Source organism: Lathamus discolor, chromosome 3 (genome assembly GCF_037157495.1).
Source record: "Lathamus discolor isolate bLatDis1 chromosome 3, bLatDis1.hap1, whole genome shotgun sequence".
Lineage (NCBI taxonomy): Eukaryota > Metazoa > Chordata > Aves > Psittaciformes > Psittacidae > Lathamus > Lathamus discolor.
In genome coordinates this window covers 105,698,333-105,725,154 of record NC_088886.1, presented here as the reverse complement: position 1 = coordinate 105,725,154, position 26,822 = coordinate 105,698,333, and the positions used below count along the sequence as shown (strand labels likewise).

At 37.4% G+C, this 26,822-nt stretch overlaps 1 protein-coding gene across 6 annotated transcripts; it reads left to right on the top strand.

Annotated features, from left to right (window-relative positions):
• RUFY2 (RUN and FYVE domain containing 2) lies at positions 1-26,577 on the top strand. 6 transcript variants are annotated; one of them, XM_065670968.1, is made up of 19 exons: positions 200-308; positions 2,739-2,912; positions 3,401-3,518; positions 4,998-5,099; positions 6,361-6,484; positions 8,649-8,710; positions 9,327-9,392; positions 11,193-11,262; positions 12,455-12,556; positions 13,252-13,368; positions 13,696-13,863; positions 15,270-15,367; positions 19,308-19,427; positions 21,199-21,328; positions 21,943-22,037; positions 23,100-23,148; positions 24,091-24,168; positions 24,883-25,028; positions 25,397-26,577. In XM_065670968.1, the coding sequence occupies exons 1-18, from the start codon at positions 266-268 to the stop codon at positions 25,024-25,026; spliced, it is 1,860 nt and encodes a 619-aa protein (XP_065527040.1). In that variant the 5' UTR covers positions 200-265; the 3' UTR covers positions 25,027-25,028; positions 25,397-26,577. The 6 variants fall into 6 exon arrangements, 4 of the variants coding, with proteins under 4 accessions (XP_065527041.1, XP_065527042.1, XP_065527040.1 ...); XM_065670969.1 differs by lacking the exon at positions 200-308 and adding an exon at positions 1-79 and having other exon boundaries at positions 24,883-26,577; XM_065670967.1 differs by having other exon boundaries at positions 201-308; positions 24,883-26,577.
• The last annotated feature ends 245 nt before the right edge of the window (positions 26,578-26,822 follow it).

Sequence of the window (26,822 nt, the reverse complement as noted above, 5' to 3'; positions counted from 1 at the left end):
GAGGGGCCGGGCCGGGCCGGGCCCACGCAACGGCGGGCCGGGAGCGGCTGAGGTGGCGGCTCCTCCTCTCCAGCCATGGGTGAGTGGGGCCTGGCTGGGCTGGGGATGCCGCGGCCAGCGCAGGGGGAGAAGGGGACCTACAGCAACAGCCGTCCCTCACGCGTCGGAGGTAGCGGCCGTGAGCTGCGCTGCGGCGGTGCCCGCAGAGCCAGAAAATGTCCTCTGCAGCGGGAACCGGGGCTGGGGGCGGCCCGCGGCCTCGGGGATGGGCGGCGGGGGCGGCCTCCAGCCCTGCAGTCCGTCAGCCGGTACGGGCCCGAGCTCTGGCGGATCTCCCTCCCTCCCCCCTGTCGCTGGCAGGTGCGGCGGGCGCTCATGCAAACGGGGTGATGTGCCGGGGGCAGGCGCTAAGGGGATTATGCCCGTGGGGACGCGTTAGTGGAGGAAATTACTTGTTTTCTGGCAGCTGTTGAGTGACACGGAGACCTGTAGCTGTAGCGACTGCAGGCTTAGGTTGTTTTTTCTGCTTGTGTTTTTTGCACGAATACTGTTTGTAGCGAGGGTTTGGCTGCTCATCAAGACTGAAAAAGGAATATTGCCTCTTCAAGCCTTGCTAGTCAGTCCCTGGTGAGACAGGCGACATCAGTACCACCTGCAAATAGGTCCTTTCATGGGCTGGTGCTTTGGGGTGAGAAGGGTCGTTCAGAGCCTCTAAGGAGCTTATTTTCTTCCATGTGTGTATAATTCACCCTGTACAATGCTTAAGAAGCAGTTACTAGAAAATATGTCATCTGAAATTTTAAATTGTCATGTTTTTTTAAGAAACAGGTGAAGAAAAAAGTGCTATACATAGGTAGCCTAAGCTTTAAAACAGACCTAAAATATGTTTCTGCTTCAGACCAGGCAAAAGGGCTGATATTTAAAAGGATAGTAGGCATGGAAGTGTGTCAGCTCCGAAAGTCAAAATGAGGTCGTCTGGAAAAGGAATTTGTAAGATGCCTTCGGGGAAACAGACTGAATTATGAGAACAGACTGAGGGAGAGCTACCTACCTAAAGTCTGTTTCGAGCAAGGCTTTTCCTGTAATAACACTTGTATTTAGTACTGCCAGTAGCAGACCAAATAAAAAGGCAGGAAGGTTGACATCAGCTTTACCAACAGAAATGCTCCAGTTGTTGAAAGCCTTTGTCTATTCCAGACAGGGGTAACTGGGGCTACCCTTGGTAGGGTTGGTTCAGTGTCTGGCGGCTAAGTGAGCAGGAAGTCAAGAGGCTAACTAGTGAGCTGTGACTGCTGACTGGGTAAATTTTTTGCCAGAGCATGGTTGCTAATTATCTGCTATGACTTCTAACATCTTCTAGTGGTTTGTTAGGTTTGGGTTTTTTTTTTGTTGATGTACTGGTAAATTGAGAGACTGTAATAGTAGTTTTTAAGGTGTTGTGGTTTAAGCACAGCCGGCAACTCAGAACCACGCAGCCGCTCGCTCACTTCTTCCCCTTTCTGCCTCCCCCAGCTCCCAGAGGGATGGGGAGGAGAATCAAAAGAATGTAACTCCCAGAGGCTGAGATAAGAACAGTCCAGTAACTCAGGTATAACACAAACCACTACTGCTACCACCAATAATAATAATGATAAGGGAAATAACAAGGGAAGAGAATACAGCTGCTCACAACCCACCGACTGATACCCAGCCTGACCCAAGCAGTGGTCAGGTTATCTTGCCTACATTATTTCAGTCATTATGGTTTTTCCTAGAAAATTGTGATAGGCTATGTGATAGGTTAATTTGATATTTCAGTACAGAAAATCAGAAAGTAATTTTCTAAGATTCTGATATTTAATACCTAATTGTATAAAGCTGTGGTATGCAAGAAATGAGACGAGTAATTTAGTTGCTGTTTGAGGAACTGAGGAAGTTTGTCTGTTATAATGATAAGGGTTTTTTAGTCTTTATGCTCTCTGATGAGCAGAAGTAAGGTCTTGCATCAATACTCAAATTTGTAGTGGAACAGGCTCACATTTTTTCTCAGACACAAATATGTATAGATATTTTGACATCTGTGTCTTAATGTCTTAACCATTATGTGTAGCTATATGAGAAACTCAAATTTCAGCATGTAATATGTAATGCTTTCCTGAACCTGCTCCTGGTTTACTGGCTGAGACTACAGCCTCAGAAGGAAAACGTGTTCATGTCACTTTGAAATTAATACTACAGTGGAAAGTGATTATATATAAAAAGTATGATGTCTGTTTCTGTAGGTAGACTATAATACACTAAATAGATACTTAATAGGTTACCTTAAAAGATATCCTTAATAACAATAACCTTAATAACAGTAATACTTAATAGATACCTTAATAGGAATGTTGCTTTGATATCATGGTAAGGGCATCGGTTGCTGTTAGGCAGCAGGGCTTCTGAGTGCAACACTGATGCCTGTTTTAATTTGCAGTTACTGACTGCTTCTGAGTTGTACTGAGATGTATCTGAGAACTGACATTTCTGGCCTTGTTTTTTCATTCATCTGTGAGAACTGTGTAAGATCTGTAAGGGTGTTTTTTGGAGTGGATGTTTTTCTGGAGCATGGTGGTTTATAGTGCTTGTTAAATATTTGAGTTTATCTGCATTAAGGTAAGTTTATCTTTGAAAAAGGTGGCCATGAACCATTTTATTACTTTATGTCTCTTCTGAAATTTAAACCATAATCATTTTTTTTTTTTTTTTTATTGTCTTAGCTGTAAAGGATCCTACAGCTGTAGAAAGAGCAAATTTATTGAACATGGCTAAACTGAGTATCAAAGGACTCATTGAATCAGCTTTGAGCTTTGGCCGAACTCTGGATTCTGACTACCCACCTTTGCAGCAGTTCTTTGTTGTCATGGAGCACTGCCTGAAGCATGGTCTTAAAGGTGTGGTAATTGCTCTAGCTACATATTTCTCATCCCAGCTGTGCCATTTTTCTTCTTTTCTGAATAAGATAAAATTGAAGTGTGTTATGCTGCTTTAAGAAGTGGAGAAAATTGCTGCCTTTTATAATTGATAGTGTCATTATTAATACTTCACAACATACATTTCCATATTTACCAATTTCTCTTTTGTATACTAATTGTTTGCAAGTGGTCCTGGAATTTCCACAACTACATGTATCTATGTATGTAGCTTGTATTTTTAGCTAGTCATCCCTTTTATACTATTTTGTTCTAGCACAGCAATTTTATGTTCACAGGGAGGTAATTCAGAAGATGGCTTTGAATACCGGTGAGCTGACCAGCCTCACAGTTATCAGTTATGTGGAAGTCTAGGCTCAGCAGTTAACCCTTCTGTCACACCAGCTATTGTGAAGGAAGCTACTACAGTAATTTTAATTAATTCAGTTACTTAATTTTTCTTTTCCTAGTAAGAAAATCCTTTCTAAGTTACAATAAAACCATCTGGGGTCCTCTGGAACTTGTGGAGAAATTATATCCAGAAGCTGAGGAAATAGCAGCAAGCGTCAGAGATTTGCCTGGCCTTAAGTAAGTAGTATTGGTAAAATACAGCAAGAAAAGAAGGACCTGGTTGAGAATCTACAGATGTCTCATGTTTCCATTTGGCATTAATCAAGCTTTTGAACAAGCATTTTGAAATGATACTGAGGGAGAGCACAGATTAATCCTGCTAGCTTTTCGTGTTCTGCACAAAACAGCTAAACAGGGTAGTATTTTTATGTTCTTTCTTGATGTTCCTGGGAGAAGTTTTCTGGATGGTCAACAAAAACAGTGCGAAAAGGAACAGGTTATGTATTGAACAGCCTATAACTGTTGTATGTTTCGAACAGTCTATAACTGTGCCAAGCTAGTGACTCTAGTCAGTAAAGGCTGATAAAAACAAAAGGTAACACATGGAAGAGGAAAGTATTAGGCAGCTTTTCAGATTCTGGTGTGTAGGGTTCTTCTCAAATCTAAATTTATGCTGTGAACTACCATCTCCTCCCATTCCACTGCACTCTGCTCTTGTATTTAGCTTTATACACTGAATTCCAAAAGGTTTTGGTTACATTGCCAAATGTATGTGGCAGTATAAGGGTTATAATGTATAGCTTAGACTTCATCTAAAGCACATAGGTATATAAATTATTATTTACTCTTGTATCAGGACAAATTAAATAATGTATTTTGCAAAGTGTGTTATACTCCTCTTGTCCTCATACAACATGTGTTTAGGTTTTGTTGTTTGTTGTGTTGTTGTGTCATTTACATGCTTACCACTTTGAAGCATGTAAGTGCTAGAAGAGAAGGATCTAAAGGTCCAGGTGTAATTTGTTGGATATTGTTTGCTACATACATCATTTACATCAAATGTTACATACATTTTTGTCTTTTTTGATTTGTCCGAGTTACCTTGAATTTGTAAAGAACTGTGGGTTAAAGCTAAAATTCAGTACATGTTGTGTGAGAATAGGATTTGGAAGGCTTGCGTGACAGGATGTAATGGACATTAGATTACTTTTCTCACAAATCCTCTGAAAAATATAAGGGAGTTGCAGAAGGGAATCTGAACTGTTGCAGATGTTTTACTTCAGCTAGAAACAGGACTTCCAAGATTATAGTTGCAGCACTGTCAGGTTAAGAAGAAGGTACTTAGCAGCAATGCTAGTCATATACTGGTGTGAGAACAAAGCACATTGAAATACAGCAGTGTGTAGAAAGTTGCGTGTTTTCACTCTCTGAGCAAAGCAGTAAATGTTGCTGTCAGGCTCTTGTGCTTTCTCTGTTGTTTTCTTTCCTTCATCTTCTCCCAAGCCTGGCTCAGTCGATGAAAATTTTTCTGATGTAGTCCCAAAGCTTGGAGTCAAAGCCTAAACATTATGGCTTCCCAGACTGCATTTCTCCACTAATAGTTTAAAGTACCCTTTCAGAAATACGGATAGGTCTACCACTGGACATGTTTAAGACAGTGAATTAATTGATACATTGTTGATTTGGGACTGTTTGTCTTCATGCCCTTGTTTCCAGAACACCACTGGGCCGTGCCCGGGCCTGGTTACGGTTAGCACTAATGCAGAAGAAAATGGCTGACTATCTTCGCTGTTTGATCATTCAGAGAGATCTTCTCAGGTAAACAATTAAGTAGATTTTGTTCGTAATTTATTTTCAGTTGTTTATGGAAAAAAAGTTAAATTCTGTTTACTACTTTTTAATGTATCCTCAGTGTATGTAGCAAGGTGTAACATCTGGCCTATGGGCTGATTTCTTCCAGTCCTCAGGGCAGAGGGACCGGACAACACTGCCTCATCAAGATTGAAGACCAGCTGATGGTTGAAGGGATGTTTCCTTCCCTCTCTGTAGGTGGGGTAATGGGGAAGGGCTCCTGCTGCATTACTCTGCCATGCAGAAGATGGATTAGAAGCCTCTGGAGAGGAGATGAATTGCATGGTTTCCTACTGCATGGAGGACTATTGCCTTGAAATTTTATTTCACAGTTCTAAAACTGGCATTGCTCTCTTCTAGTATAACTTCTGTCTGATTCTGTAGTTGAAGCACAAAGGGAAAAAAGTTTTGTCATCTTAATTTCAGTCCTATAACCTAAATGTATTCTTAAGACTTTCTTTGCATGCCTAGGTAGTTTTGGTATCTCAGGATGACATTGGTGTTCAGCAGCTACGGACTTTTCCATTGAAAGCACAGTTTGTTTCACAGAGTCCCAAATGTTATTTAAAAAAGGCAAGGAGGAGGAAGTAAATGTTGGTATTATGTTGCTCAGAGAAATGTTTCTCTTATAGAAACTTTTTTTAGTATTTTAGCCCTTTGTCTTCTCTTACCCATTTTATCTCTTACTTGGCTTCTTTAATTTCAAGCATGTGTTCATTCAAGTCCAGATCTTTTTTCATACACGGTACATTTTTTACCATTCTCTAGTATTTTTTCATTCTCTAGTATTTGTTAACAATACAAGAATTGTCTTAGTGTGGCCAAACTTCCATCTGTTGCAGTATCCTATTCAAAAGTGGCTAATAGCAAGTGTATAGGGAAAAGTCTTTTTTTTTTTGTTTTGTTTTGTTCTGGGGTTTTTATGGCAAAATAAGCCTTTCCCCCAAGTTTCCCAGGCCTCCAGCAGCTTGTGGCTCACATCTCTGGAATGTAGTATCTACACGTTTCAGGTGTACTGTCTTTGTTTTTAATAGCCTCTGAGACAAACCATGCACTTCCAATTTTTAAATGTTTCGCAGGTCAAAGTGTGGGCAGACCCAGTTCCTCTTTAAGGATGTTGCAGTAAGGCTTAAGTAAGAGAAACAATTCAGTTGTAGATGTCACTTGTTAATTTATTGCAATTAAATATACTGAATGTCCGATTAGATGCATTTTTCTTCATTAACAGTGAATTTTATGAGTATCATGCACTAATGATGGAGGAAGAAGGAGCAGTTATTGTTGGGCTGTTAGTTGGGTTGAATGTAATAGATGCTAACCTGTGTGTGAAAGGAGAAGACCTAGATTCACAAGTAAGTCAATACAGGTAAAGTAATAAACATGCAATCCGTAAGATTATGTACAGTAAATTTTGTTACTATGGAGTTGTGACTTGCTAGAAATCTTGCTAGAGACTGTTTGGGATCTGATCCAGCTCCTGTATCTCTGCGGGCTGTTGTATTAACTTCAGTATCAGTTGGGTCAGACCTTTAGATGATGATAATTGTCAGAGTGCAAGGCTTAAGTTTTATGCTCTGTTGTCAAAGGGATGCAATAGTAGCAGTGTAGAGTGCTTTCCATTTTAGTTGCGTAACTCATACTTTTCCTTTGTGGGAGAAGTATAGTTCCACGATCAGTTTATCTATCCCGTGTGGTTCATTTGTGCCTGTTCTGGAACATAAGAAGTATGGATATTTAATCAGATGATAAAGGGGGTGTAATAAGAATGTTTCAGGGACCTGAAACCAAAACTTACTTTGTGTAGTGTAGTAGAAGACCTTGTAAGAGGGTGACTGCTTTCAATCTGGAAAACAAGACTTAGAATTCTTCCTCATTTGTAAAGTGCTTTGACTTTGATCTTTTCCATGAAAAACTTGACAGATTATTTTTAAAAGCAGATACACAGGTATTTGTAAATAAGTGTAGGCTGTGTTCAGTCCTGATAATAGTTTAAGTGATTATTACTGTATTTCAGCATATATTTGCTGAAAAAGCAATTTCTGTGGCAAAAGTTACAGCTAATTTAGTATATGTGCTCTTGAATCATAGGGTGAACTTGTTTTCAACTATTCATTCTAGTTACTATGTAAGGTTTTAGGCACTAATCTTGCATACCAGGAGATGTAAAACTGAAAGGCCTGTAATTATAGGAAACTTATCAATGTGCTTTTCTTAGTATTGAGAGTTATATGTGTGTATTAGAAATAATCATAACAAAGAGGTAGCCAGCAATATTTTTCTATCTAGATCACTTGGTTTTGATGAGTGAAGGAAGATAAAAGTTGGTTTGAGAAGGTGGTGGTGGCTGTCCAAATGGGATTTTAGAGTAATTCTGTTTGAAGAGTAATATAAATAAGGTACTCAGTGAAGCCAGAAGCAGCAAGCTGTATTGGACAGAAAGATAAACTTCCGAAGGATGATGGAAGTCACATCCAGGAGCATAGTTTTGGTGTGCTGGAAGAATGCTATTCAGTGGTGAAACATATGAAATGGTGAAAATGCACTCATGGAGAATTAAAGCTAAGTAACTTCTACAGAGATAATACTGTCTCTGTTGAAATATTTTGCTTATTAAATTGATTTTTAAAAAGCTCTTGGAGAAGACACTTTTTAGAAAAGGTAGGGAAAGAACTAGTAGAAGATCATCATAGGAAGCTGACAAGAGAGCAGCAGAGCATCGTATAAACAAAGGAAATGTTAGACTGAGCAAGTTACTTGTATTCAGAAGAAAAAGGAAGTTCAAGAAGGAAGCAGTAAATCGGAGAAATCGAAATACTTTTGTTAAGAGGCAGCTAGAGACCAAAAAGGAAGGGTTTTGGTAAAGCAGACATTTTTAAATACTTTTGTGAATAGAATTGGAAGCAGAACTTATGGTGATGCTTTTTTACATGATTAAATTACAATTGAACAGAAAAGAAATTAATTGGATTCATATTTAGCAAGGGTTAAAAAAAATGAATGCAGCTGGGTTGGTATACCTAGGAATCAGCAAGTGTGGAGAGGTAGTATTATTCGACAAGGAAAATTGACAAAAATGAACATGGAAGAAACATCAGTTTGGGCGATGTGCTGTGAAAGGAAATCATGTGAAACACTAGAGATGATTTATCACAGCTCTACTCAGTCAGTGATGGGGTTCAGTAGTTTCTGATAATTCCCCAAATAAAAGTCTTCCTGTGAATCCCTGGCTAAGCTCAGTTAGAGGTAAGAAATGACCTTTTCTTTGGGATTTGGTATACAGCACATGGTTAATTTTGCTGAAAGGGAACATAATTCTCAACAAGTATGTGAGGCTATACTTAGGAAAAAAAATGGTTTAAAATGTTACAGTTCAGTTTTTTGAGCTTCTGGCTGAAACTGGACCAATCTTAAAAAAGCTGATGTAACTCAGGTTTTATTAATTATGTAGATAGAAGACCATGAATATCAACGGCAGTTAATTATATGGTATAAAACTGTATGTTTGCTTTACCCTAGGTTGGGGTGATTGATTTCTCTGTGTATTTAAAGAGTGATGATGACATTGGAGGTAAGGAAAGGTATGTGCTGTCCAAATACCTCAGATTTTGCATGTTAACGAGTGATTTCTTGACTGGTGCCCTGTTCTTTGTAGAAATAAGTCAGGTTCCCAAAGATGAAGTATTCTGATCTCACTGTCTTGAGAAAAATGGCATGCTACATGGTTCTGTATTACTAGTTAGCTAGAAAAATGCTTGTACTCTGAAGCAAGCCTCAGCAGCATCACCTGCTTCCTTTACCTCATGGACAGTGTTGGAGGATTGCAAGGTGTCAGTGAAAAGGAACCTGCTAATCTTTAAGCCCTCACCTTGGGATTTAGTCAGTGTTTAAAAAAAACCCAGAATAATGGCTGAGTAAATGAGCATCCTTTTTCTTTTGACACTATGTGTTTTTATGTTTCATATATAGAAATTGTTTGTAGTTAAAGCATTGGGGTGTTTTTTTCTCTCAATAATGTCACAACGTGTCAGTTACTGACTTCATGATTGTGAGATGAAGTTGCTTGCTTTCTTTTTAAAAAGCACAATTAAGATGGAAGTTTGCATGAGATATATATTTTCAGTACATACATGTACATTATATTATAGTTCCTTATCTCATTTTGTTGAAGCTAATTTTATTATGTGCTTGCTTTAGGAATGTACAGATTGCTGCAATTTTGGACCAAAAGAATTATGTTGAAGAACTAAACAGACAACTGAAGTAAGTATTACTTTGAAGTATGCATGTCAGGCCAGGCTTAGAGGTAAAACACCTCTAATTCTTTTTATCCCACGGCTTTGTGGGAGAACTTCAAGGAAAGAGGTGCAAATTTTTCATGTTTAAATTGTGGATGTAATGGAGTTGGAAAGGATACACTGTTCTGGAGAGACTCACAAATTGTGTTTTTATGCTTTTGTTTTATACAGTCAGAATCTTAATTCTTTAAGGAAACAAAAACCAGCAGGTCTAACTCATCAAGGTCCTTATGATTCCTAATTTAACAGGAATTAAAAGCTTGATCTGGATTTTAACTGCATTCTATTTAATAGTTTTCAAAAAGTGTTATTGGGTGTTCTGGATGAAAACGTTTTTGTTTCTTTGCCTTTTATTTTTGCCTCTTATTTTTGTTTGTAGCTTTAATGCCTAGGACCAAAACTGAGTAGGTTCATTGCCTGCTGGAAACTACTTACACACTATAGGTTGTGGTTCCTGTAGAAAGTTTTCAAGAAAGCAGCCTTTTCCCCTTGCTTTGCTGGATGGATCAAACCTAGTTCACGACTGTTTATGTTACTGTACAAATAGAGGAACAGTGGTTGTAATTCTCTGAGGAGTATTGTACAAAATTAAACAGTGGGAGGAGCTAAAAAAGCAAAAACAAACAAAAAGCCCCAACCAAAATGAAATGCCACATACACAAACAACTTCTGTAGGCCCTGTAGTATAGCTGATCTTCTCGATCTCTTTTTGAGATGTAATAATATTTTTAATTTTTAATGCTCCTAATCTTGATCATTAGTTGCTACATGTCTGCTGTTGGGGTAAAGATATTTTGATTTGAAATTGTGTCCGTCACTGAGCAGAATAACTGAGTGCGCCCAATACAAGAAAAATAAAAATCAAGGAGGAAAAAGGAACTATCACAATGAAGAACAGTGGTGGTTGTGTGGTGATAGCTGTTACTCACATGAGCCCCTGTGTGCTAAATATGTCTTGTACACTAGTTTATGCATTAACTTACTCGCAAACCAGTGGTTCAGCAGTTCTCTTTTATTTCAGGTCAGCTGTTTCTTTCCAGACATCCTAAAATGCATTAATCTCCTCTACCTTGCCATTCTTAATTAACTGGTAACTCTTAAGAATACCACAGTAGAAATGCATAGAAAAGTAAACAGTGTTAGAGAATAGGGTTTTTTTTTTTTGTTTGTTTGTGAAGTGCAGCCTAGAAAGATATGGTTACAGCAGGAACAGGCAATCAGGTGATGGAGAAGGCCTGGATATACAAGGGAATAAGATTCTGATGAGACTTGTAAATTAAGTCAAGAAGCATCAAGAAAGAGGTAGCCTGAGGATAAATCTCAAAAAATGTGGAGAAGCAAATGATTTTATAAAAGAAGTAGGGTTTGGAGGAAGAAAACATGGAGAATGGGTTTGTTACGTGGTGGGAAAACCCCCCAAGAAGGTTGTAAACTCTTTATTCCAAGACTGTAAACTCTCTTTTAAGGCAACTCGTTAAATGTTTCGATACAATGTAGTTGTGAGGACGAAAGAAAGGGAGAATACATGGAAAGTCACACCCAACCAGGAGCTTAGGTGACAGGGGTGACTTCGGAAGTTGGGAAGAAATGTATAAATGTTCAAGAAAGGAGACTAATTTTCTTATATTTAGGAAAGCTTCAAATAATGGGAGCAGACCTTTTAGCACTTAACCATTAATCATTGTACCTTGCATTAAAGCTTTTGAGCTTGGTTGAGTGAATTTTGATGTAGTTCTGAATAATGTTTTTCCTTTTTCTCTTTTAGTAGCACAGTTAGCAGCCTACATGCGAGAGTTGATTCACTAGAGAAATCAAACACTAAACTGATCGAAGAGGTATTATTTTCTTTTAGTACCATGTGATATTATTTATTCTCAAAAGCTTTTTTCAAAATATGTTTACGGAATTTGCATAGATTAAAATAACGTATGATTTGTTCAGCTACCTTGAGTTTGGCTAGAATAAAAGGTGTGGTAGCTGCAGGGATTTGAAGTCAGCTTGCTTAGGTAGTCTCCAACATCAGTAAATTTATTCTGCAGAATGTTGCAGTTTTCCACTTTGGACAAAGCTAGAAGTGAAGCCTTTCTTAATGCCAGCTGTCAGTCTGATTTTGTGCAGATGACTAGTCCATAATGGATGACACCAGATGCTACAAAGGGACAAAACGTAGCTCACCAAGCAATTTCTATTGCAATTATCAGCTTTAGGCAAAGGATTTTCTTGCTTTTTTACCATATACATATATACAAGTTTTTAGACTTGTCTAGCTCTGGTTTTGTATTTATATCCTATATTTCTGATTAGATTCCAATATTTTTAGCTTTATAGAGAGAGCACAATATTTTAATCCAAGCTGCTTGAGAAATAGTGGTGAATCAAAATGTCTAAATTCAGCTGTTGAAGGTCATGGCTAGCTTGCTCTGAGTATTAATGTATCCAGAGAGAGGGAAAACATTTTTACTGAGTGTTAATTCTCAGAGTATTCTGGTTCCTTTCCAAGCCCTCAGCCCTACTATCCGCCTATTCTGGTCAGCTTATAATTCTGACATTAAGGTATATCCTGTAGGGCCTAGTTATAATGTTTTCTCTTTTGTAAATGTGTTTTCATTTGGAAGAGCCTTTCTTACGTAAATTGCTCGATCTGATATATTAAGATATCAAAAAGCCCTGAACCAAACAACAAAACAGGATATATTTTAATCCAAATGGAAAAAAAGGGAAAACCCAATAAATAGGATGAGGAAGGAGGAATTGAGGGTCTTTAAGTCATGATGATGCAATTCTTTACCAGATGTAAAATAATGAAGTGTCTTGAATACACTGTTGTTCTGTAATGAAAGTGCTTATTGCTAAACCGAGGAGCTGTCTGTTTTCTTTAAAAACAATTGAACCTCAGTTTGGTAGACTGTGAGAATAGAGCAGAGAATGTCATGGTCTTGCATTCATCGGAACATTTTTTTTCTTTATTTCCATTCACAAAAGTGGTCACCCTGCTTTTCCTTTTTTTTTTTTTTTTTCTCTTTTCAGTTAGCAATAGCCAAAAACAATATAATTAAACTCCAGGAAGAAAACCATCAATTAAGGAGTGAAAATACTCTTATTTTAATGAAAACACAGCATCATCTAGAGGTATGGTAGCTTTACCGCATTTAATGTAGTAATGTGTGGTTCGTTGTCATTCAAATATTCCTACATAATAACTTGAAGTAAGCTGGAAAGCTTTATAATGGCATAAATATATATAATTATAGGACATGAGAGCGTTTTATAACCATATGCAATTTTTGTAGTGTTTTTTCTTGTATTCTTTCTAATTTTCTTCCCTTCCTCCTTTTTTCATTAGACTGTAAGCTACATCTAAGTGTTTAAGGCAGTATTATCTGAAAACCTTGTCAAAGTAGTGCGTGTTTTAGTTGGCAAATGTCTATTCTGACTTGTCTCATTATATGGAATGTCATTTGGAGTAGTTGTGTCTACAATTGCTCAACTATTTTTTTAAAGCTGTTATTTGTACTTGTGTAACTTCTTGTATGTGTTTCACAGGATAATTGGTAAAAGCACAGGTTGAGCATATGTTTTGATTGCTTAGTGCTGAAACAGTTGTGTGTTAGAGTGACTTACTGAAGGAGGACTGTACTGTAGTATAGATGTTTATTTTGGTTAATACACTCAATTCTTACTGTAAAACTGATGATCACATAGCAGAAACATCTTCTTCCATGTTGGTACTGTGCTTGGAGAATGTAGTTTGAAGTTCCACCCTCCCCTCCCCCAAGTAGTAAATTCATGCTTGTGAAGAAGATAGTTTCTCTATATCTTTGTAGGCAACTAAAGTGGATGTTGAAGCAGAACTTCAGACATACAAACACTCCAGGCAGGGTTTAGATGAAATGTACAATGAAGCACGTAGACAGCTTCGAGAAGAATCACAACTTCGACAAGTAAGTGTTCTTTTCTAGGATCACACAGCACTTCTAGAAAAGATTGTGTGGGAGAAGAGTCTGTATATAAGTATTTCTAGTTTTTCTTTTGCTGAGCTTAGATGCTGTCTTTAATGAACTTCAATTGCTTTAAATTGCCTGTAATAAGAAGGTTTTTTTAACAGGTTTTTTTAAATTGTGTCCCTTTTTAAAGAGGGACAATTTGTGAAGTGGTGAAATAGGTGATGCTGCAGCACTGTTAGTTAGCTTTTGTCTATTTCAAAACAGAGATAAAATGTTGCATAGTTATTTAAATATTCTGTGTAGCATTGTGTTTGTGTTTTATAGGATATGGAGAATGAGCTAGTGGTTCAAGTTAGTATGAAACATGAGATAGAACTTGCCATGAAGTTGCTGGAGAAGGACATCCATGAGAAGCAGGATACCCTCATAGGTCTTCGACAGCAGCTTGATGAAGTTAAAGCAATTAACATGGAAATGTATCAAAAGCTTCAGGTAGAGAAACAATCTGCTGTTAAACTGATGAAATGACTTTGGACTGAGAGAGATGCATTGTAGTTTTGTTTAGTTAAATACCGCTGTTTCCTTAATTTTTGGTTTCTTTCCACTTCTTACATTGGCTTGTCATTTTTGAGCATTATTGATGCAAGCATGATTTCACCCAAAGAAGTTCTTAAGGCAGTTACTTAACCTTAGTGGGTTTATAGAAGAAACGATCATGAGAATAAGTTCATGGCCTAATTACATGCAATGTGGAATAGAGGAAGTAACAGTGTATCTAGTGATAATAACACTTTTTGGCCTGTGTTGTATAAAAAGCCAGGAGAATGCAGGCAGATAGTGATGAGTTAAAGAGGACATCTGAACTTTTGAAGTACGGAAAGGCATTTGGAAAATAAGTTGTGTTAAATGGAAAATGCTAATTACAGTTTGATTTCATTTTCATTTTTTAACCTGTTAACAAATTAAGAAAATATGTACTAAGAAAATATGGAAAATATGGAAAATATGTATCTTAGAGACTCAATATGCAGCTAACAGATGTCCAAACACCAGGGAATCACAGAATCATTGAATAGTTGGGGTTGTAAACACCTTATTTATGCAGAATATAAATTTTATTTATGGAATAAATTATCCCAAAACAGCATAAGAAACCAAATCTGTGGCAGAATGAGGAGAAAAAGCTTAGGGTGCTGTAGAGAGATAATTGAGGTGATGAACAAATGATGCTAACTTTTGCACCTGCAGCTGTGACAAAACTGGACCAGACGAAATATAAATGGAACTGGAAAAACAAACAAACAAACAAACAAAGAATGTTTTTCAGTGTGTTTGGATCTGAAAGGTTTTGTTTTTCTTTTAAAACTGTACTTCTGGGGACTGGAGGTAACACTGATTTCGCTTAATGACATTGACTCTCTCCCTGGGTAGAGTGAAACAGTTTAATCATGCTCAGTCTCTGCTGCTTAGGGACCAGTTGATAAGTGTTGATCTGTGCAGCAAGTGTAATGCTCTACCTTTTATTTAGATCTTCAAGCCACAGTTGTAACTGCTCTGCAAGCAATCAAAATTGTGAAATGTGTCAGTAAAATTCTGGAAAGATTTTTAGGTGTATATGGTAGTTCGATAAGAGTTGGAGAACCATAATGATTTCCAGGAGTAAGTGTCTTATTTCTTTATTGGTACAGTTCTAATGGATTTCTTGAAAAGATAAGTAGTGAATTTAGGCATAAAATTTTAAGTACTGTCAACTGCATGTTTTAGATAGGAATGTATAAAAATTCTCAAAATCTGAAGCCATATTAACATTTTCCCCTTTCGATACTGAAAAAACCCAAACCCTGTGAGGTGAAAGTGTAATATATACCTACTTCAGTTTTAACTTTTTTGTAACACAGGTTTCTGAAGATGCTATGAAGGAAAAGAATGAAATAATTGGTCGATTAGAGGATAAGACTAATCAAATTAATGCAACTATGAAACAACTAGAACAAAGGTACAGGCCCATCTTTCTTTTTCTTCATTCATGTCTCATCCCCTTATATTTAACTGCATTCCTACACAGTTGCCACTGAAATGTAACTTTCAACTAGAATATTTAACAAGAACATTTCTGTGACTTTAACTAGTGCTTTAGGTTTTGATTTTTTTTTTCTTTTTTAAAAATACACATGCATTTTTAAATAGAAACTTAATCTTTCAGTTTTCTTCCTCTGCCATCTTTCTTCTTGTCCTAGGTTTTTGTGCTGATATTAAAAGTTGTTCTTTCAGCTGTTTTCAAAAGTCTGTGTCGTTATTACCTCTTCCCACTCATCCCCACCTGAATGAAATGCAATAGAAACCAAAGCATAAATCTTGCTTATACTTAAGCATGTGCTTAATATAAACATTTAATGCCTTCATGGATCAGTGCTGTATTTGCTGAAGGTATTAAAATTGTTTTCCATTGCTTTGGAAGTACCATTATTTTCAATGACATAATGACTTCTTTACACTGAAAGGCTGAAAAGTGAAAGACTAACATTCCAGTATGTGAATTTACATTATGGTTAGACTGCATGTATTACATAATATTAAAATGTGATTCATATATTTTAATTTATAGTGGCCTATATTCAACATTGAACTTTTTAACTGTAAAATATAACATATCCATAAGCCCTGTCATATGTTGGTGTTTGACATGTCCTTTTTTTTGTTTAAATCTGATTATGAAAAACATGGCTATGTATTAAAAAAAATTAGTGACATGAGTATTCTTTTATTGACATCCTTTTTCCTCTTTTTTCTTTTTCTTTTTATCCTTTATCCCAATTTTTGTTTTTAATATTTTGCTGTCTTCATCTGTCTTTGATTTTTGTCCACTGCATTCATGAAGTGACAAAGATCTGTTAACTCAAACTAGGACTATTGCAATGTCATTCATCAAATGTGCCAGCAATGAAGCTCAGCACCAGTATAAACTTGTCAAAGACATATCGTTCTGAAAGCTCCTCCAGATCTGTTGTGTTTAAATAGTCACTGATATATTATAACTTAAGAATTTTAAAATTACAACTTTAAATATAAAGTGGTATTAGAAATCCTGCACTGTAACCGATCGTAGCTGGGTTCTGTTTTGTTTTCTGAAAGAACATCATCTCCGATCTCACTTTACCCCTCTTAACAAAAAACAAACAAAAAAGTAACCTACTGCACTGTTATTGAGCAAATGTAAGCTAGTTTTCTAATGCTATTTAATCACTTCTTAATTGTCAAACAAAGTTTATTTTTAAAGTTTAGCTATCTTTGACTGTACGCTTTTATGACATTCATTTCCGATTAGTGGGTTTTCCTATTCTTTATGGTACTAATAGATTTTAAAATTAGCCATTCTGACTAATATATCCCTTCCCCCCTGCTTATTTCTTTCACTGCAAGGCTGTATTTATCCCAAAAGCATGCTCCTTGTTGTTTTTTTCTTTTTCTTTTTTGCTTGTACCTAGCACTGTTTTCTTAAACAGAGTGTCAGGAGTTTGGGGGAAGGCGGTTGAGCGCTATATCAGAACAATATATTTAGAAAAAGAGGGTGGTGTCAACATATACGTTCATTATATACAGTGGAGGAATTACAGGATTTGGGGATAAAACAGCTAAAGATGTGGGGTTTAATATTTTCATGGAGTTAAAATGTGTTTGGAGCCTGGACTTGGTTCCAGGCAGGAAGGGCAGCGTGCTCTAGTAAATTCTGTAGTTCTGATTCCTGCCTAGAACAGCTGCAGCATGATAGCTACAGTAGAAGTTGTAGTAATAAATAGGATTTACATTTAGGGCCCAGATCCTCAACTTGTCTAACTTGCTTGTCAGCTAAGGATCTAGCCCATCTGTGGCTGTATTTACACTGTAATCATAACCTGTGGTTTTTGCCCAACCCCTTTTCTTTCCCTCCACCCACCATGAGGCAGTCTTCATGCTCATTTCTGCTTTGAGATGCTACCTGCCTGCACTGCAGAAATACAGTTATAGCTGCTGACTGCCTTTGATGCACTCCCCAGTGTTTGCTCTGAAGTGTGGAAGGGAAGTTGACTGGGAAAAGAGTCTTAGGGTCTTTCAGAAAGAAGGGGATGTTTTTTCAAAAGCTGGGGCAGGGCACAGTAGTTCAGAAAGGGTTTCTACTCCATGATTATATACTGCCTCATTCCTTGGTTTGATAGCAGAAGGAGCCTTTAACATGGGCTGGCTACTAAAATATAAGTATCTCCCATCCTCAAGAAGACCCAAACCAGAAACACTGAATAGAACAACAGGTAGACCACAGCAGAACTAGGAGTGCTAGCCATCTCACGGTCATCTATGCAAACAGTTATCTGCCTCAGTGTCATCTGATTCTCAAATCCTGCTGCAAACTAGGTCCAGCTCAGCATTTGTCTGGAGTACAGCATTGCAGTTAGCCTTGGTGCGAAGTCTAGAAGTTGGTGCTGTAGTTTTGTTTGGCTGGCATGTTTCTTGGGTAGCAAGCTCCCTTTCTACCTTCATCATGGAAAGGACACTGCAGTTTGATCTGTGATTAAGGAACAGTTTTAAGTTACTTTTGCTTTTACAGTCTTATATAGCTTAATTCAGCTGCTTTTGCCCAGTGAATTGACCCTGCGTTTTCCCAGTAGTTTCCTTTCCATACATTTTTTGGCCTTCTGTGCACTACCATTGCAAATGTGACTGGGAACATTCCTAAAACAACTGGTATAGTTGAATGAGATAGTACAGGCTTTATATGATAGTTTAATTCCAGCCTTTTTACACTTGTGTACTGGCATCTTTATAAACTCCTGCTGGTGCAGCTTCATCTGTAGAAGCACAAATGTAGATATACTGCTGACTTAATTTCTTTTTAGCTGGCACTGGGAGTTGTGAGTTACTCTACATTCAGCCAGCTGCTAGGAAGTGAGAAATCAAGCACAGAGAAAGAGTATCACAGATTTCTCCCACCACTTACCTGAGTGGCCCTCGAAACAGTTTTGTTAAACACAGTGCAGTAGGTGGGGACGTTAAGTGGTATTTTATGCGCTCTTTCACTTTCCTGCCTTATCATCAAGACAAGTGCAGTCATGATATAGCAGAAGTTCTGTTTTGGTACTTTTACTTTTTTACATTACATCCATATTTTTTTGGACTGAAGAGTTGACCAAGCAGAGAGGAACCACATTGAACTAATGGATTCTAAGGTAGTGCTATCTGAAGCAGAAGCAAAACCCTGGAATTCAGAAGGGAAAGATTAAATAAAAACACCCCCAAACAATCCCCAATTTCTTGATTAATCAGTTTTATTTATTTTGTCTATAATATGGAGCTATTTTAACCAGTGTAAGAACATGTTATTTTTAATACAGATAATTTAAATTAATTGAATAGTATGATGTAGTAGAGGTAGTTCTATTAATGTAGTGGGACTTGTCAGGGTGTGTCTTGTATTAGGCTAGTTAAGTTTTTTTGCTGTCTGATTGCAGTGCTCTGTATTCAGTCTTATGCCTGAATTGTTTTGAGCTGCTATTGCACAACACATGCTCTGCTCTGTCTTAATGGGTGATTAGTACAAACCAAGCGCTTTTACAGGATCTATTTGGAGGGAAGAAAGCTTCCAAAAAAAAAAAAAAAGCATCAAAGAAGATATATGCATCAGTTCTAAAATATGTATCATTATGTTTTGGCATCTGTTATTGATGAGCATAAAATAAAACAGTGATTACTTACACTGATTTCTCTCTTACTGTATGAAAAAACAGGAGCTAGTTCTTTAGGCATTGTATGGATTTCTCGTTTGAGTTTGTGAGTTTCCCCCAAACTTTGTTTTTATTTAGAAATATTTCTATTTCCCCATTTTTTCTTTTATTTGTCTTCTTCACCCTCTACACCCTAGTTCTAGCTTCAGTTTTACCCAAAGTTGATTTGAATTACACCAGATTGCAGCAAGCAGAGAAGGCTCAAATGGATGCTGAGGCTGAGGATGAGAAACTTACACAGGAATATGTGAATAAATCTGAAAGTCTACAGAAAGAGTTCTCCCAGAAGGAGAAACAGCTGTAAGTACATCTTTTCTGTTTGTAAAAATATACAGCAGTAAACATTCTACATTTCAGTATGTCCTGTGTCTTCATACACACTGGGTGTTGATAAATGGTTTTGAACAGGATGTAAATACTAATGTTCTTCATGTTAGGTATTGGCAAGGTGGACGAAGGTATGCCACTCCAAGGAAGTCAAGCTACCTTTGGGTGCCTATAAAATGATGTGCAGCTTGAAAGGAGGGGAAGAACAGCATTTTCTGTCTTGAAGTGCCAGCTTAATACATGAAAAAATTATCTTAAGTGGGGCAAAATATGTAGTGTAGGAGTAATACACACTGACTAACAAAACCCACAAGTATATGGTAGTACAAACTTAAAACAGAAATAGCGTAAGAATAGCTTAATTAATCAGGCTTATGCATAAGGTGGAAGTGGTTTAGCTCACCACTGTGTAGGAAGTAAAAATTCACTGGAGTCATAAACATTAAAAAGTTATATAAAAGCCAGCCCTCTAGTCTTTCTAATAGTAAATCCTTCAGTACTGATTAAAATAAATACACAGTGTAAAAAAGGTCCCTGTAAGGGCAGGTGTTGTCCCTGTTCAGAAAGGTAACAAGTAAATTATTTAAGACGGTGCAAATCTGTGGTCCATCAAGGATTTGGGATCAAAAATTAGTGGTTTCAAATCCAATTACTAGCCCACCCTGCCTCTCTTACAATTCTGAATGTTAATAAACTTAATTGTCATGACAAATGTTCACTTTACTACACAGTCATCTTTGCAGATTTTGGCCAAAGAACAGTTCAGCCCCCAGCCTTAGAATTCTGCAATTCTGAAACTTCAAGGTCATGTTCACTTCTGATCTTTTCCAGCCAGATGCTGAGGTAGTGTCCCAAAATGTAAGTCTTACCTTTAAAAATGGTTTTGGTTTTAAAACAGGAAAATTAATAACAGTACAGGTTTTCCATCAGAAAACCCCTGCATGACTCCTCTCAGATTCTTTCCTCTTTTATTCTGTTGGCACAATTTAGACCTAGAAGGTTGAGCAGTCTACTTCCATGGTTTGGTTTCTCTGTAACATTGTGAACACCAACACTCCCATGAAAATGGTAGTGAAATTCCAGCTAAAGTGGATCTTTTGATAGAGTAGCCCTAATTCCTTTAACTGAACTCCAGTTAACGTAATAGAATTTAGATACCTCGTTATGTTGAACCTCAGCTATGTAAAAAGTTAATTAAAAATAGTAATTTAAAGTTCCTCCTTTATTTTCAATTCTGTTCAAAATGCCATAAGCCTTAGTCTAAAATAGAAGATTCACATCTAAGGGTGTAATATTAAATAGCTTTTATGAGCACCAGAGATACATGCAGTCGTCGTCTGCATCCCCAATGGCAGTGTGGTTGGTTGGTTTGCTTCATTTTAGAAACAAGTTATGTAAGGTTAAGGGGGCTTTACCTTATGCATGTTTCAAATATACTTCTGAATTTTGTGGTTAATCTCTTGCTGTTTTATTGCAAAGATCAGCTCTTCAAAATTATGCCATATTCTTGTTCCTTTAAATACACCTCTTTACTAAATGTCAGTTCTAAATGTCAGTTTTGGTTTGTTTATTGCATCACTGTCTAGAATATGTTACTGTTACATTATATATGTTTTAGATAAAGTAAGAATTGATAATTTGTTTATTATCATAAAAGTGTATTGCACCCAGAAAACTAATTTTTGTTTTTTAAAAATTATACTCTTGTGCACGGTGATATTTTTGGTTGTTTTGCATATTCTAGACTTCAGCTGGAAACAGATTTGAAGATAGAAAAAGAGTGGCGGCAAACCCTAGAGGATGATCTTCAGAAGGAAAAGGAAACTGTATCTCATCTGAAAACAGAGACCCAAGAAATAATTAATCTTAAAAAAGTAAATTCTGTGGTGAAACTTGACAAGTAATTTAGAAATTGACTGCAAAGTTAATTATGGACTTAGACATGGTACTTTTAAAGACTTTCTGCTAGTAGATAAGAAAGATTAGATTAATGCACTGAGAAAAGACTAAGACTTAGTCTTAAGACTAAGAAAAAAGATACATTTTTTTTCCTCTCCATTTAGTCCTTAGATTAGGACTCGGTACTTGGAATAAGAAAAAATTAAATCCTCATTTTCCTTTCTCAGTTGTATTGAAGTTCTGTCTTCCCATCATAGGCCAGAAAGTGCTTCAGCTTCTATCTGACTTTGTGTACACATAGATTGCTGTATAGCGTTGTTGGTCTCTGCCATCAATCATATTTATTTTCTTCTTGGAGAGGACTGCAGAAGCAAAAAAGCTTCATTTCTTGGCGTCTAAGAGAGTTTAATCCTAACTTGTGCTGTTTGAATTGGACTCGGGAATCTTAATAGGGAGTGTGATGGATCATTCATTCGCTTGGCTTTCTCAGTAAGATCAGTTTTGTGCGGTACCAGTTTTCTTGGCAGTAGGCAAATACAGTTTTGAGAATAACTGGTATTTTTTTGTCTGTTCTGTTTTTTGTTTTAAGGAGTTCCTTAAGCTTCAGGAAAAGAACAAGCAACTGCGAAGGATATGTCAAGACCAAGAAGCTGCTCTCCAAGAACTGGCATCCAAGCTGAGCGAGTAATTTCCTTATTCATGATGATTATTATTTTTGTCATATAAATTTGAATTAAGAAAAATAACAGGATGGTGGTCATGTGAATTAGACTGTATATGACCATATCGCCTAGGCACTTATCAAAAAGAACTGTGTCTAGTTAGTTCAGGTCTGTTTATTTTTACTTTTGGCTGGTGGGCTAGCTGTGAATGTATGGGAAATTATAGCACTCAGAACAGAAGATCATAGTTTAAAAGGGCCAGGGGGCATTAGGAGTTGTTTTGCATTGAAAACAGTTGGCTAGTTTGTATGTTGTGGCATTCCAAAGAAGAACCCAAGTAGAGGTTAACAGCTCTGGCTCCAGCAGGACAATGCTTTTATCTTTGTGAGAATGAATGCATGTTCATTAATTCCCTTCTTTGAAGAGATGAAGATTCTCTGTATGATAGTCATAGGGCATTGTTGCCAGGTCTGTAGAGGATGTAGGTGATTGCTTTTTCAAACCCCTTCAGACTATAGTGAACAATAAGCTCTGAGCACAGGTTTTGTTATTGTTGTCTGTCGTTAAAGTTTCATTTAATGATCTCTGTCTTTTAAGTAGTTTTGCCATGACTAGTGCGGACTTTCATGCCCCAGAATAACTTAGTGTATAAACTATGAATCAAGTCAGTTCTAAGTGGGTTGACACTGGATGGCTGTGGGGAGGCTGGTTTCTCTATGACATAATGTGGTCTTGTACATGTCAAGAAGTTCAAATTGTGGTTTTGTACCAATGCCGTGTGCTAGTTTTAGGTACTTGCACAGAGCTCTGCTGATGCAAATTTCTGTCATCCACATAACCCCAAGCAAATTTACAGCCATTCAAATGATTCTAAACAGCCATACAAGCTCTTTAGCCTTTGTGTAGTGCTTAGTAGAGCAGGGCATGATACTGATTGCATCTCCTGGATGCTGTTGTAATATAAAATGCTAACTAAAAGTTCAGAATACTTTGCTTATAATTTTTTAAGTACCTACAACTTTTGGAGTTGTCAGACTGTAACTGACAGTACCGAAGTTTGAAAGATCATTATGTTATTCTTCAGATCAAAGCTGAAAATAGAAGATATAAAAGAAGCGAATAAAGTGTTACAGGTGAGGAGTTTTGGGAGGGGGGAAAGAATTTATTTTTACTGTTCCCTTCAGAATCTTTCATAAGCATGAGCAGACATCCCTTCATCAGCAGCTGTACGGAAGAGACTCATTGTCTGACTTCCTCCAGCAGGAGGGAACCGCAGATTCCCTGTAACCTCACGGGGAAAAAGAAGCTCAGTTGCTTTTGACTTCTCTTGTTTAAGTACAGCTATGCATTTTGACACTTCTGATGGTGCACCATTTGGTATTTTACAAAGCGTATCTGGGACAGAATGTAGCCAGCTGAGCTTAAATTATTTAGTACTTCTCACTGATCAATAAATATTTGATCATCTGAGGAATTAAGTAAACTTGTAGCCCCAAAGCTGATAAAATACAATCTGAAATGTTAAAAGAGGTTTGGAACTTTCTTTAAGATAGGTAGGGAGCACTGAGAGCAGAGATTTTTGTCTGCACATGTTCGATCACGTGGCGTGTCAACTTGCATATTACTTCAGCCCAAGTGAAGATGACTGCAGTGGGTTTGTTGAGCAGATTCCTGGTTTTGTTAATTGGTTTAGACAGAAAGAAATTAACAGCTCTTGACACTGACCTGTTTTGTTTTGTTTTTTCTTCTCTGCAACCTGGGGACTGTTCCTGCATGATGGGCAGGGAAATAGACTTCAGCTCTTACACTAGAGATACCTTTCTGCTTTTTCCAGCTCAGCCCTTGACCAGCTTTACTACCTCAAGCACGTTCGCTTTGCACCTCTTGCTCTGTCTTGTCTCACAAAGTTTTGCATTGTTTTAGAGCGGCCTTGTACTGCTTTAGAGTCTCTGTGACATTATACTGACCTAAGGGCATGAAATAATTCAGGCAGTAAATAGTGCTGTTGATTTGTCCTCTGGAACCCAAAGTTTAACTTCATCAGATACATACAGTTACGATATTTTTTTCTCCAGGGCCAGGTTTGGTTGAAGGACAAAGAGGCTACACATTGCAAGTTATGTGAAAAGGAATTTTCTCTTTCCAAAAGGAAGGTAAAACTTCAATGATTTTTCTTACAATTTGCTTACATGTATTGTGAGAAAAACATTAAATGTATTAGAGATGTAGCATGAAATGTCAACGCTCAGATGAATGCATTGTTATTTCTGAGATGCCTTTCTAGTTCCTTGGTATTTACAATGCACCTGAGCCCAGGTTTCACAAGAAACACTGCCTTTTGGTGAAGTGCCACTGCGGAACGTAAAAGTCATTCAACCGACTTTGTGGAATCATCATCTCAAATGCTTGTCAGCTTGTCAGCTCTGGAACTGGCATTTTTTATACGATAGGCTAAGAAAGTACAAGGTTATTGTCATTTTAAAATAAAATGTGATGTTAATTTCTATGCTTTATTAACACATGCAGGAATTTTTATTTTACCTTTTTATGTTAAATCTCAATTAGGTGCCTGACAGAATCATCCAGTCTGGAAGATCATTGCTTATACTACATTTTTATATAGCAGAGTATGTTCTTAATCCAGGGATTAAATCAAATCTGCAACCGGTGGTTCAATCCTAGACAGATCGTGCTCTGTCTAGATGAATTTAGATGAATTGTCTTCTGAAAGCTGATTCCATGCTCAGACCAAAGAAGTGGAAGGAATCACACTTCAGATTGCTCTGTGTATATTGTTTATTGGTATCCAATTACCACGTATATTTCTAGTGTAAGTTTAAATTTTTAATCTTCTCTCCATTATTTAGCATCATTGTAGAAACTGTGGCGAGATTTTCTGTAACGCCTGTTCGGACAATGAACTGCCTCTGCCTTCTTCACCAAAGCCTGTTCGGGTCTGTGATTCCTGCCATGCAATACTTATACAGAGGTGCTCTTCTAATGTGCCATAAGAGTATGCTACAAGATATTTATTACCTTTTGGTATTTGGCTAATCCTGTAAAAAGAGAATGTGAACTAAAGAACGTAGAGCAGCATTTCCAGAATTTCAGGTAAGCAGTTCAGAGTTGTATTTTCAAGGTACTGTGGAGGAGTTACATGCCTGCTTCGTTTTGAAACAGAGAAAATGGGACCCAAGCGTAGAAAGTGGACATGTTAAAAATACAGATGACAACGTTAGTCTAATGAATGGCTCGGAAGCTCTTCTGGAGGAAGCAGGGCTGGTTATAGAGGAGACTTGGTGTTAACATGTATTTGATGAGTATCTATCTTAGTCATTATGATGATCTTGAAAAAGATGATGTACTTCCCTGCTTTTACAGGCTAGTCTGCAACAAGGCCAAGCTAATACTGCTGCAGAATGTGCCTGTGATATGCTGCTGTGAAGCAAAAACCGTGCAGTAGGTAGTTTTAAATTGTATTAAAAAAACACAAAAGAAGCAATGCAATTAATGCAGTGGTCCAATAAGTTATTGCCAAATAACTGTATTTGTTTACTTCTCTGATCAAGATTGGATATATCCAAGAATATTGCACTGACAGCTCTGTTCTTTGTAGTCACAGGTGTAAGGGGAGATTTTGTCAAGCAGGAAACAAGCAGTGCCTCTAGGCAGTTGGTCATGGGAGGTGCATTTTGTTGAATTATTTGTTTAAATTAACTATTAATTTGACGTGTCTGTGTTTCCAGTTAAAAGAGAGATGTCCATCACAAAGTCTTTGCCTGACATTGTCTGTAAAATTATCTTTGCATTGTTTTCATGTAAGCCATGGTTACACATAATCGCTGTATGGCTCTGGAAGCAGGGTGAATCTGCCAGTTGGAAAGACTAGGGTTAACTACTGGAGACCGCATCCTTTCGGGGTTGGGCAGGAAGGTTCTTCCTTATTTTGTCATCATCTTTCTCAGACTTTCAGAATTTGCTCCTAAACAGCATTTTTTTTTTTACCAGAGCATTTTTCAGTATATCCAGGTCTGACCACTCTTCACACCAATGGTAACTTCTGGTGCGATGTAAATCCTCATTCTTCCTATAGGCAAATAAATCCCTTGGTTAATTCTCCCCACTTCACCGTCACTGCACTAGAACCAATGTACCCTCTGCCCTTCAGCTGCTTGTGTGATGGGGTCCAGATGTGGAATCTCTATGCTCTGGGCAGTACTGACAAGCCATCAGCAGAATTACCAGCCTGGTAGTTCCTTCAGCCATGGGCTTGGAATATGCTTATTAATAGGAAAAGGTCTCTCTTGAAACAGGTCTTCTAATTATTCTTGCACTTTGTTTAGCTTAGTGTTATCTCTTGAGGATAGGTATTTAGTTAATATTCTAAAAGCCAATAATAGGCCTGTTCTTTTTAACACCCCCGTGTAGTCGCTTATGTAGCTTTTGTAAAGAAAAATGTTTTTAAAATTACCTGATGTAACTTTTTTGTGAATACAAAACAAATACTTGTAAATCTGTAAATAGCTTTTGGAAAAAATAAATTTAATTGATCTGCCACTTAACTGTGTGAATAATGTCACTAAATTTGTAATTCAGAGTATTAGGTAGGACTTGTTCAAGTTGCTTAGAAGGCTGTGCATATATTGAGGAGTGGCAACCTACCCCCTACTAATGACATAACAAAGCAAGTGCTGCTTATGCTCCTGAAAGTATTCCACGTGTTTTTCCATAGGCTTTATGTGGGGTAAGTGGAGACAGCAGGGTTCAAGCTGGGATACAGAGGATGCTCATTTGTACTGCTTTCCTA

What these genes read in the sequence shown, in the direction of transcription:
- RUFY2 (XM_065670968.1), top strand. Translation starts at nt 266, where the DNA reads ATGGGCGGCGGGGGCGGCCTCCAGCCCTGCAGTCCGTCAGCCG. An exon ending in AGAGATTTGCCTGGCCTTAA is followed by an intron (nt 3,519 to 4,997) that starts GTAAGTAGTATT and finishes CCTTGTTTCCAG; the next exon opens with AACACCACTGGGCCGTGCCC. An exon ending in AAGCGAATAAAGTGTTACAG is followed by an intron (nt 23,149 to 24,090) that starts GTGAGGAGTTTT and finishes TTTTTTCTCCAG; the next exon opens with GGCCAGGTTTGGTTGAAGGA.